Genomic DNA, 12234 nt, shown 5'->3' with positions numbered 1-12234 from the left:
ATAGATCAGCCAAAAATATTTTATTTAAGCGTATTTATAATCTTTATATTATCAATGCTGATATATTATTACTCTTTAAATCTAATAATTATTTGTATGGCCTTCTCTTCCGAATACACGCTAAGGTTGTGAATAATTCAAGAAATTCATTACAGTCTTATGGCGAAGTGATTACTGTACACGATAAGGCTGTTTAGATTTTGATGAATTAAATCAAAATGTTAGTATACACTCGTGGGCCGAGTTAAGACTCTCGTCAATGAATTTGTACTTATCTTATACATCTTTTTTAAAATTAAAAAAAAAAACATGAATTCCTCATTATATAAAAATACCACATACTCTGATTCTTCCAAATTCGAAATTTTGTTTAATTTTTTTTTTTTTTTTCGTTTCCAATATACTTTTTAAAGATTAAGGTCCAATAATATATATTTTATTTATAAAATTAAAAAAAAATACCTTATTCTACTAAACTTATGAATGAACTTAAACGTAAACTTATATCATAACGAACTACGACGTAAGAAATAGATTTAATAAATCGGCAATCAAATATTATTTTTAACATTGTATTAATAAAAAAAAAATTAATGATTGCATTTTATTATCATTCGTACCTTCACGTTCAAGACCCGAAAATATAAAAAAAATCTACGCAAGAAACAGCGATAGTTAAGCATTTTATATTATAAAAACAATGTATTTAGTTTAAAAACAAATGGCTATCGCTAAACCTATATACTTTTCAATAAATTGTTTATCACTTAAATATATAAATCATATTATTAAAATTACTCATAATAAACAAAAATCGGGACTGCTACGTCATCCAGCTAATCATGATTGACGGCCTGAGTATCTAAACTTATACGGCTGAAAAATTTCCATCATTTTCCTATAAACTGTTTGGCCACATACAAAAACCTATCTACGTTCCTATCCTTGGTCGACCTAGCTATATCCCTGTCTTTCAGTCCCTTCATATACATATGAGTAAAAAGGATAAAAAGCGGGCCTCGATCATACCCTGTAGAAATTAAACGTCGTATTAAATGTACAGTATCGTAAATAATAATGAATGGCAACCGGAGCAAGCGGACATCGAAATAAATTTATATAATTGTTATATAGAAACACCTCTCTATAAGTCGATTCTATGTACAATCTTATAAAGTATTGCAAAATTATACGAATAGTATCAAGGATCTAGCACCATTTCGAGATAAGGTATAACATGATATTTTAACCAATCAAAATATATAAAAAAAATAAAAAGAAACAAATAATATTTATAACGAGTTCAGAAAAAATTATACAATTTTTTTACGTTCCGTTGAATTACTTTATCAACAAAACTATTGAATATTTGACTAATATAATCAATGTTTTGTTGCAATGAAATAAGACTAGCAGAAGTAGTATTGCATTTTATAGATAATATATATGAAGAACTAAGTATATAAATAAAAAAATACACTAATGATACAACTATATACACTGAGAGATTATTATATATCATCACCGAATCAGTCGCTTCTCAATCGACCGCGAACGCTCTACTCCCATATTTTTCATCACCTCACACCAACTCGGCCCGTATATAATCGAGATGAAAAAACATAACATTCCAAAATGGATACGCTAAAACGTAACAAGGGGGTAACTTTAACACGTACCTACGTTATAAGGACCGTCTCGGGGACGTGAAGTGAAAAATTGTCACATGTATTGAGCCTCAAAAATCTACATTGTACTTTAAGACCTGTATAAGTAATTCCCAAAGCTACGTCCGATATTCTCGTGGATCGGAAAGAAATCTACTGGTATACTTTCTAACATCGAGATTTTGATAAACTTGTTTAATATAATTAAATCGCTATTGTTAATTTAACCTTACACCCATCTCTTTAAAATTTATATATCGATTTCAATACATGATAATGGGATATTATTAATAAAATTCTTACTGTGTAACACACTAAAACTCATGATATAAATAAAATTTGAAAATAATTATAATATTTAAAAATACAACGATCAAAAACATCCTCCGTTTTGCCTGGAAGAATAGTTCCCGTTTTACTCGGTTAAAAGTACTAGGCTTGCATACCCTATTAAGAGGTCTTAGCGAACGGTATATCTGTTTCCATTCGTAGATTCTGTTGCGTGGGGTCGTAGTGGCCGGCGAGGTAGTACACGTCGTTGTTATCGTAGACGGTGCTGTATTTAACTGGGTCGTCACTCATGCGTTCCTTGTACTGCTCCAGCGGTAACACTTCGCATTTGTGCGATATAGTCTGCACGTCGTTCTCGTCCGTGTGTGGAGATTCAAATAGGCCACCCTGTAAATGAAAAGTCTCTCATAAGTTATTTAAGAGGCCAGTCTGCTTTTCTATAAGAACAAACTCAAAACTCGACGTAAAAATCGGTCGTGAGGTTTTTAGAAAGTAATATGCGAACATTTGTTGTACAATAATTACAATATTTAAATGATGCACGAAACACTGTTAGACGGTTTCTTACATTTCGCTCTGTGGGCGTCGATTTGTTTCAAGAAAAATGACTGCTAAAAATAATTATTTTACTTCGTTCTTTAGTGTTTAAAAAATATATATATTGAATAAAAACAATTTTTATCAACTTTTTTGATTTTCTTTTACTTAATTATGCATAAAGATGATATTATAAAATGTAAGATATTTTATAATATCATCTTAATGCATAATCATCATCTTAATGTAAGATATTTTATAATATCATCTTAATGCATAATTAAGTAAAAGAAAATCAAAAAAGTTGATAAAAATTGTTTTTATTCAATATATATATTTTTTAAACACTAAAGAACGAAGTAAAATAATTATTTTTAGCAGAAAATAGTAAAATCCAAGTAAAATATAATCTAAGTAAACTAAACATGACTCAGTATCGTGTTACTTTGACATAAAGAGTCCTAACAGACACTAGACAAAAATGTATGTCCATATTTTCCTAAATATGATCATACGTAAAAAGATACATACCGGATAGTGTAGCCGTTCACAGCCTGCTGTCTCCTCGGGGTGGTAGAACCAGTGCACTCGTACGGCCATCGCGCCGCGAGCTTCCCACAGCGCCGCTATACGCCCGATGTACGGTCGGTCTGCACGACCCGTTGACAAGAATACGGCTGCCTCACCCACCTACCACGTACGATACAAAGGATATCAAACCAACAATCAATAACTTTTATAAAGTAACAGCCTGTAAATGTTCCACTGCTGGGCTAAGGCCTCCTCTCCCTTTTTGAGGAGAAGGTTTGGAGCTTATTCCACCACGCTGCTCCAATGCGGGTTGGTGGAATACACATGTGGCAGAATTTCGATGAAAATAGACACATGCTAGTTTCCTCGCGATGTTTTCCATCACCGAAAAGCACGAGATGAATTATAAACAGAAATTAAACACATGAAAATTCAGTGGTGCTTGCCCGGGTTTGAACCCACGATCATCGGTTAAGATTCACGCATTCTTACCACTGGGCCAGACTTTTTCAGAGATTATCAACATTTAATAAAATTAAATGTTGATAATCTCGAGTCGTCTTTGTAAATCTCTCGTAAGAGCTGATAAATATTTCGGTATTTAATTTGCTTATGTTTAAGAACTCTTTAGCTTCTAGGTTTATTAATTGGTAACCCGTATATATCGCAATATATAATACCGTATAAGTTGCCGGCCTTTAAGGTAAATAAATTCCTTGTCAAATTAACTTATTCAATGCAGGTGAAACCCACAATCCATATAAGGAATGTCCACCAAATAAAGCAAAATAATATTATATATTCCTGAATTCCTGAAACCTTCTTTCTACCAGGACAACATAAAGAGTAACGACTCACGTGTAGGATCTCTTCCCCGCGCTGTATGGCTCGGTAGAAGAGCTTGCGATGTCGCGGTCGCGCGGTGCGCCTGTAGGCGGGTCCGTGCCACCGCCATAGCGCGCCTCCAGGCAGGAAGGCTGCCATCTTGCTCACACCGCCACCACCACCATCGGAGGATGTCAAAGAAACTGTTCGACGTTTCGTCTTCTGAAAATAATAACATAAAAAAATATAAATAATGACAATAATTAACTTTCGAGTAAGGTAAGGTAAAACTGTGTGCAAACGGAAATTTTAGGATAAATCGATCGTGCCTAAACTTCTTTAAATTTATCCATATTACGCCGCGTCTAGCCTTTGACCATCTTTTGATTAGTAATATAAATAACTTGAATATGTAATTTATATATTTATTATTTAGACATTATATTCAGCTTTTAAATACCTTTTTATTTACATCAATAGTAGCAGCAGCCGTAGATGTAGATGGCCCTTCTTCCTCCAATCCAATTCCACTGTCTTTTAAATTGTCTTTTCCCCCCGTGTCTTTTTTCAAGGCAATTTTGCCCAAATTACTAAAATCTAGCACAGCGTTTTTAACCAAAGTCTTCTTTGATAACACAGCTTTCTTAATAACTGTCTTCATTTTCTCTTCTGGAGACTTCTCAACTGCTATCAAAGTTGATAATCTATCATTCGAATCTACAGAATCTTCATTAGATTTGTTTGAATCTATGTAATCAGAAGATGATTTCAGTCTGTGATCATCGCCTGATGAACTTGAATGATCTTTGCATATAGAATGATGTCTCTTCTTGTGTTTTCTATGATGTTTCTTATGATGACGTCTGTGCTTGCAATGTTCTTCGCAACACTTGTGCTTCTTCTTCTTTTTTTTTACATATTCCATTGAAGATGGATCTTCTTCGCTAGTTAGTCTTCTCATTTTCTCCTTGCGAAGCTTTTTAAGTTTCTTTCGGTCCCTGTGTCTGTCTTCTTCATCATTCTCGGCTTGTGGTGGGGCCGGTTGTTGTTGTGGCAGGTCAGCTTTGACCTCATTACTGGTAGATGCGGTTGACTTCTTCTCCTCAGTCATACTCGTGTTTCTCCTTCTCTTTCCAAGTGTGAATAATGTGTTTTCGTATTCTGAAATAATGAGAAGAGTGCATAATGAAAACGATATTACATTTACTATTACAGAAAAAAAATATTATAGATTTCAATAATTTTAGTAAAGTCAATAAATCCTTTTTCGATTGGAAGGTACTAACCAACAACAGGATAATTCGGCTCCAAGAACCGGATATCTTCAATCGCTATTCTCCCCGAATCTCCATCATCGAACTCCACAGCCACAAATTTATCATCATGTGGATCCGGGGAAGACACAGCCACCGTCCCAGGGTACAGACAGCGGTACTGTTGAGACCAGTACGCGCACACTCGTGTTCCAGACGGTAAGTCCGTGACTGATGCTGGACTAACTTCGAGTATCTGAAGGGTTTGAAATATAATTAATTTACTATTTTTACGTTTTTTTTTTTATTAAGTCAAATAACAGATTATGTTAAGTTTTGAAAATAGTAATTACCAATTCTGGAGTAGCATTTATCTGAAAATGTTGTGCCTTTGGAAACAATGAAATTAGTTTATTAAATTTAATATTTCGTATCACGTTTATCATATATCATGTGGAGGTTAAAGAAAGAAATCTCAGTGTTATTATCCTAACAAATTGAACATCAATATAAACACTGCATTTTATATAATAATAATATATTATTCAAAATTATTATAATTTTCTACTTACAGCATCTTTTAGGGTTTCCTCTCTAGACAGTATGTGTGGTTTGTTCCCTCTTTCTCCATCTAACGTTATAGCGTAGACATCCGGAGCTTGCACGGCACTCAGCTTGCCTGCATAGAACAATCCTCCTCTCGCTGTTAACACTCTAGGTGACAAATCCAATTTATCCTCTGTTAATGTACACCTAGATATCACTTGTGCCGGTGCAACCGGTTCAGTCGGTGACGCTTTTGCCTCTTCTTCTGTTCTTTCCTTAGACTTTGAACTCTTTCGTCTCTTTTTCGCACGACGTTTTTCCTTATCACTATCACTGGAAGCGCTTGCACGTCGAATAGCTAATTCTATTTCTGAAAGATCATCTCTTGAATGCTTCCTCGCTAAGCGATCCACTTTTTCTCGATTTTTCTGACGTACCTCATTTAGGCTCTCCATTGAGGAACTAGCTGATCTATTAAGGCCCCAGTCATGTTCTTCCTCCTCTGAATACATCTTCACTATAGGCTCAGCCTTTAATTTGGGTCTAACTTTACTGGTCCTGTTTATGTCCTCTCTGGATGGTTCACCTTTTGAATATAAAATATTGCCTTTCAATTTGCCTTTTGCTAGTAAAAAGCCAACTAGACTGCTCTTGGATTTCGGTTTCTTAGCTACAATAGTCTCAGTAGAATCAGGGCTAGATACTTTTCTCGGTCGTCCTACTTTACGCTTCTTAGATGACCCTCGATCAGAGTCTGGTGAGAGAGCTGGAGTGCTCGGCGTGGGAGGAGTTGATAGTATAGGTAAGGGTGGAGTCAATGCATTTAACTGAGCTCGTTTTTCATCACATTGTCTTTGTAAATCTTGTAAACGTTCTCGCATGTCTTTTTCGATAGCATTTACAAGAGCTTGAGCCGAGGGAACTGTGGACGAATGCGAACAGCTAGTCAAACCGCAAGAACACGCCGTAACACGACGTAAGCTAGCTTCTAATTCACCTCCTTCCTCCCCTTCATCGTCTTTTCGTTCCCGTTTGTGTCGTCTCATTTTTTCTAATTTATGACGTAATCTATCTTCTCTGTCACGACTTCTTTTTCGTCTTCCTTCACTCGAATCTTCTCTATTCCTGTGCTTTTCTTTCTTAGAGTCAATTGTTCTTTCTATATCCTTTTCTGTAGGACTTAATAATGGTTCCGTTTTAATGAACGGTCGTGATGTTGAAGGTAAATGTGTTTGAGGACTTTCTTCGACCTCTTCCATGAACCTCTGCTCAGCTAAAGCACACAACAACCCGAGGCCGTCGAAGGAGGGTTTCGCCTGTTCCGTATTTTGTTCTGAAGCTGGGAACTCGAATCTTCTGTGAGGTTCCACTTCAATACGGGGGGGTGATTTTGGAGATGTTTTTATTAAAATGTTTAATTTCGTCGACGTTCTTGTGTCTACAGTTAAAGGCGTAGAATCTAATGCAGGCATATTACATCCAGGGGTAGTTCGTTCGAATTGTTCGATACTATTTGATAAAAGCTCCAATCCACTCACGTCGACTGGTGGTCTTGCGGGTGGTTGCGGTGGCACGGGGAGTGGAGTCGAACTCCTCGCTGTGTCTATAATTAAGTCGTGAGTGCCTCCACCATTTGAGTTGTTGTCTATTGACTCGTCTCTTTCGATGGCATCAATCGCTTTTTCTACTGCACCAACTACGTTCGAAGCGGCAAGACCTTCTGAAGATGATTCCTCTGCACTATCTAGAGGAGGTAAAGACTGCATATGCATCCCATTAGACTCTTCGGGGAAATGAGCAACGCCAACGCAAGCCACCTCTCTCTCATCTTCATCAGCATGATTTGGCGATTCATCTTCATCATCAATGTGATCTGTTTGATTTGACGCATCTCTGTGCGCTGGAGCTTCTGGAGCCTCTGATGGCGATGTGGGTGGCGCCGCGGGTGAAGTCGCTTGACTTCTACACGCTTGTTCCGAAAAATCAGGTTGATAATACAATTGAGTAGTTAGTATTGGCTGCTGGACAGGTTCCGGGGCGAATGTAGGGGGTTTTTCTTGAGGCGGTTCTGGTTCGATTTTTATGAGGGTATGATGTGGTGTAATTAAGGGTTGCATAATTGGTTTCCTTTTATCGACTGAATGTTGAGGATGTTGTTGTGGCGGAGGAGCCGGAGCGAGAGTGACGAGCCGGGTGGAATGAGTGTGCGTGTGTTGAAGGGTAGCAGTAGAGGCAAGAAGATCTCCTGGTAGTAGTTGAAGGTGGTGTGAAGGGTGTGGGGCAGGTGGAAGTAGTAAAGGAGCGGACGGATAAGGAACCCCACCCCAGACTACCGCGTGAGGAAGGTCTGGTGGCGCTGGTAACAGCAGGAGAGCACCCGATGTGGGCTCCCGGACCAGCTGGAAGCCAGACGAGACGCCACCACCAACTGACCCCACGCCTACGCCGCCAACACCACCCACCATCATGCTCTCCATTGACATTTGCGCTAAAAACAAAAGTATTTATAAGTCTTACAATTTTCAGAAATAGCAAAGCATTAGTAATAAACGACTAAGTATATCGCCAATATCATCAAGTATGAACGCTGCTTAATCAGAACTAATAATTTTACTTCACAACTATCCTTATCAATTAATTATTTTAAAATAAACTCCAAAGAATTATGGACCTAAAAGATATGTAGGTAAGAGCGAAAAACATTATGACGTAACGAATCTATAAATACCACGTAAATTATGAATTCCTAGTAACATGGTGCATTACCAGTTCTTTAAGAGTAGCGACATTTGTATTCCATCTTCACTCTTCCGGCTTCGGGGTCGCGCGGGAATGTTAAAACTTCGGTGGGAATTAAAAGATAGATTAAGGATTCTTGCTCATTTCCTATTAATTTAATTGAAGCCCACCAGCTTCCTTTGTGTTCCTAATGTCCTTTACTCACGCATAACATAAATAAGCATTTATTATTAAATCTTAACTGAGACTAACCTAGCCATAGAATACCGGAAGAAATAGAAATATTTATTTCCTTAGCATTAAGACTTTTTTATTTATTACAGAATTATTTACATATAAATAATAAATACAAATATATTTTTTTATCCAATCTTTTAATAAAACATTTCTCAGATTTCCATTATGGCATGTACGTAAGTTGTGTCGGCTTGTGGTAATATAACTTTTTGTGCAGGCCGGTGTATGTGTGTGAGTGCAATTTACTCATAATTTTATTTGATCGCAAGACATCAATACTTTGTATTGCGCCGAGTAAGTGAGACAGAGTAATTTAATAGTAGGCGGCGAATTGACGGCCTGGAGACGCAGAGCTGGTTAGTTAGTTGTCTATGGGTGAAGATGGCCACTTAGCATCAGGTGACCCATTTACACCTTTCAATAAAAATTTTGTGTATGTCACACTTTACAACTATAAAACTGAACCGATTTTGATGAAATTTGGTATGAAACAAGCTTGAACGTAGAAGGAATAGGCTACTCTTTTATAATGAACAACCTGCCTGCCTAACAAGCGAAGAGCGAAGCTGCGTTCGGAAAGTAGTATCTAAATATATCCAAGCTCAAATATGTATTCATACTTATCTATATCGACGTTATATACTAATTTTATAATAAGGTTAGTGTTTCATTCGATTGTTTCTTCCGGACAAATAGATAAACCCGATTGATATGGAACTTTCATGTTGTAAAACTTTTCCTTAAAAAGAAAGAAGGCCTTAACGCAGCATTGGGACAACTATGTACATCATAGGCAAAGCGAACAAACATTATTATTTTTTTTTAAATTACTAAGTATATATTTTTTTCAACTATATTTAGTCGAAAAAAATTGTTAACACTAAAAAATACAAGAGTAGTCAACATTTATGTTTGAAACAAAAATAAGAAGAATAAACGTAAATTGCTTATACTTTTAATTTCAATTATCGATGCTTGATTAAAAAAAAAAAACTATTTTTTTAATAAACTTGGTAGACTATTCGTTAAAAAAAATAAAACATATGTAACTAAACTAATTTTAATTATCAAACAACCTATTTTTTATAACTACAAAACTCATCAATTACTCCGAGCACACGGAACGCATGCGACCCGAGAGATTCACCAAGGCGTGAAAACAAAATACGAAATACGATAATCGTCGGTTAATGCCATAATGAGTGGCGACGCATATTCCACCCACGTCCGCACGTGTTAGAACAAGATAGCGATATATAACTCACATGAGTTCGAGTGGAACAATACTATTTAAAAAAGGCCCCAAAAATATTTTTAATCTTTCGAATTTCGAATTAAACCGAATGACGCGTCGCGTCGCATACGAATCGATTTTTGTAAACGATTGTTTCTCTCTCGATAAATTATTAATGGGTTCTTTTTACTGGGCCGATTTGAGTTTAATCGTATCACATTTAGACATGAAAGGAATTTCAATTCGATGGCTCGGATGTTAACATGATTATGTGTGAAAAAAGACCTGCAATCGGTTTGGAATTACGTAACACATGTAGACCTATTTGACATCGCCCGGTTATTTTTTTTAAAAATTCGAATATTAGTAAAAGTAGTAATTATGGAAGCCCTTGGATTTTAGTTACTGAATATTGTCAATTAAAATAAATTAAAACTAAACTAGGTATATCTACCTAACCTACCCAAATAATATTACTTTTGATTTATAAATTAAATTACTATAATTTTTTTTTACATTATATAAAAATGTACTCAAAATAGTTACAGCTGGTAATTCGTTAAACAGACTATTTTTCAGGTTTATAAAAAAAAAAGAAAATGAGATAGGTTACGTATATCATTCTACCTCTTTGGTCTAGTGGCTAGTTAACACTATATTTCTATATAACACGTAAAGCCGTTGGTTTTTAACTTGATCTTCAATCGGGTTGCCATCCCATCGAACTTTGTACACTGACTTGGGTACAATCTGATAGTCAATCAGGACTTTGGTTTACATTCCATTACCTATACTTGTGAAATCATTTCTCCTGACTGACTATCAACGAACAATACACTAAGTCCAGAATTTTGAAATTTGTATAATACCCGTTGCTTTTATGAGGTAAGCATGAATTGATTAAAATAATTTTTGGATTTTTAATTGTTATGTAATGGCGGCTTTGTATGAATTCTACGTTATTGTAGTTGAAGTCGAGATGGGCAGCTAATTGTAAAAATATATATTCAATCACCGAATGTCGAAACGAAATCAGTATAAATGAAAAAGGCGACGCCATTTTGTACTATAATTATGGATATTTAACTGTACATTGATTGCATCACTGGCGTTTCACTTAATCACTTAAGTAGGAAACTTAATACGGTATTAGACCTAGGTCTAAATGAGATTTAGATATTGCCGGCGTTTACTTATCAACGCATGAAGGTTATAGATAATAATGAACTTAAAAGTTAAGACGTTTAATTTTGGTGAGCTTAGCGATTGTCGACTTAAGTCGTAGTTTTTATATTGTATCAGTGGGATTGAATGAATGAACATGAAACGACTTCGTTTTCAAGGGAACGGTCACTGTTAAGATTACTAAGATAACAGATGTCGGAAGATTTTCTTTTATTTATACGTGACTGGGACGAGAAAATGAGCTGCTATGTGATAATCATTAGAAGCCCAGCACCTGACATTGGTGCTGTATCTAATACGACCTACTCCTCAATGTCAATGCGCCTCCAGCTATGGGACGATGGTTATGTGTTTATTACTCTGGCTCACTCAGTCACCGCACCTGCTGTACTGTATTCATATTTTGCGATTATATGAAATTCAATTCATTAAAATGTAATATTTCGTACGTAACATTACAACCGGTTATCCATTTTCTGAGCTTAAATCTTTTGAACTATATTTATATAGATATTACCGGTTCGAAATGCAGATTGCACTGAGAAGAACCGCCAAGAAAAATGATAGGTCTTGTCTATTTGGACATTTACATGCATTGTTGTCTATGAAGGTTTTGTCACGTGTTCGATTTGTTCCGACATTTTTTCTTTTTAATGTTTTAGGCAGGCGAACGAGAAAATCGTCAGAGCGCCACGGTAGCATGCGAAAGCGATCCCGTGGCGCTCCTCGTTAAGACGGAAAGGGTACCGCTGGTTTTTTAGTGGGTATTCCGATGTTCGGGGCGCAATCGGCGCCTTGGACACCGGCGAGTCCCACGTACCCCCCCACTGTTCCCGTAAGTCACCACCGCCCATAGACATTGGCGATGGAAGAAACAATAACCATTCCCTCACATCGCCATCCCGATCCCGTTAGTTCTTAAGGCTTTTTTATTAGTTTTTAAGATTTTAATGCGATAAATTTAAGGACATGAAAATATTAAAAAAAGAACACAACATTCCCTTTTGTTATGACTTAATTCTAAATTTGTATTTTTACTTTACCTACTTGGTGATTGTGTGTTTATATATACAGAGCTTAAAGGAAACGCCAATGTCGCCGTCCTCGTGGACGATCGTAAGCCTTCACATACAATCATAATTACGATTCATTTACCTTCGAACAGTTATAAATTATCTACCTATAATCT

General features: G+C 36.2%; 1 protein-coding gene across 2 annotated transcripts in view; it reads right to left on the bottom strand.

Annotated features, from left to right (window-relative positions):
- Window positions 1-5: 5 nt before the first annotated feature.
- The window catches only part of LOC126770482 (protein winged eye), a 104026-nt gene continuing 91797 nt past the window's right edge, over window positions 6-12234 (bottom strand). Inside the window, exons 9-15 of one of the 2 annotated variants that reach the window (XM_050489873.1) lie at window positions 5677-8138; window positions 5458-5493; window positions 5138-5360; window positions 4312-5012; window positions 3885-4073; window positions 3027-3185; window positions 6-2345 (exon numbers count right to left, since the gene is read on the bottom strand). In XM_050489873.1, coding sequence (XP_050345830.1) covers window positions 2118-2345; window positions 3027-3185; window positions 3885-4073; window positions 4312-5012; window positions 5138-5360; window positions 5458-5493; window positions 5677-8138 — 3998 coding nt within the window. In that variant the 3' untranslated portion in view covers window positions 6-2117. The remainder of the gene's footprint in view (window positions 2346-3026; window positions 3186-3884; window positions 4074-4311; window positions 5013-5137; window positions 5361-5457; window positions 5494-5676; window positions 8139-12234) is intronic. The other variant, XM_050489874.1, reaches the window with a different exon arrangement.

This window comes from Nymphalis io, chromosome 9 (assembly GCF_905147045.1).
Source record: "Nymphalis io chromosome 9, ilAglIoxx1.1, whole genome shotgun sequence".
Taxonomy (NCBI): Eukaryota; Metazoa; Arthropoda; class Insecta; order Lepidoptera; family Nymphalidae; genus Nymphalis; species Nymphalis io.
This window is presented reverse-complemented; position numbering and strand designations above follow the sequence as displayed.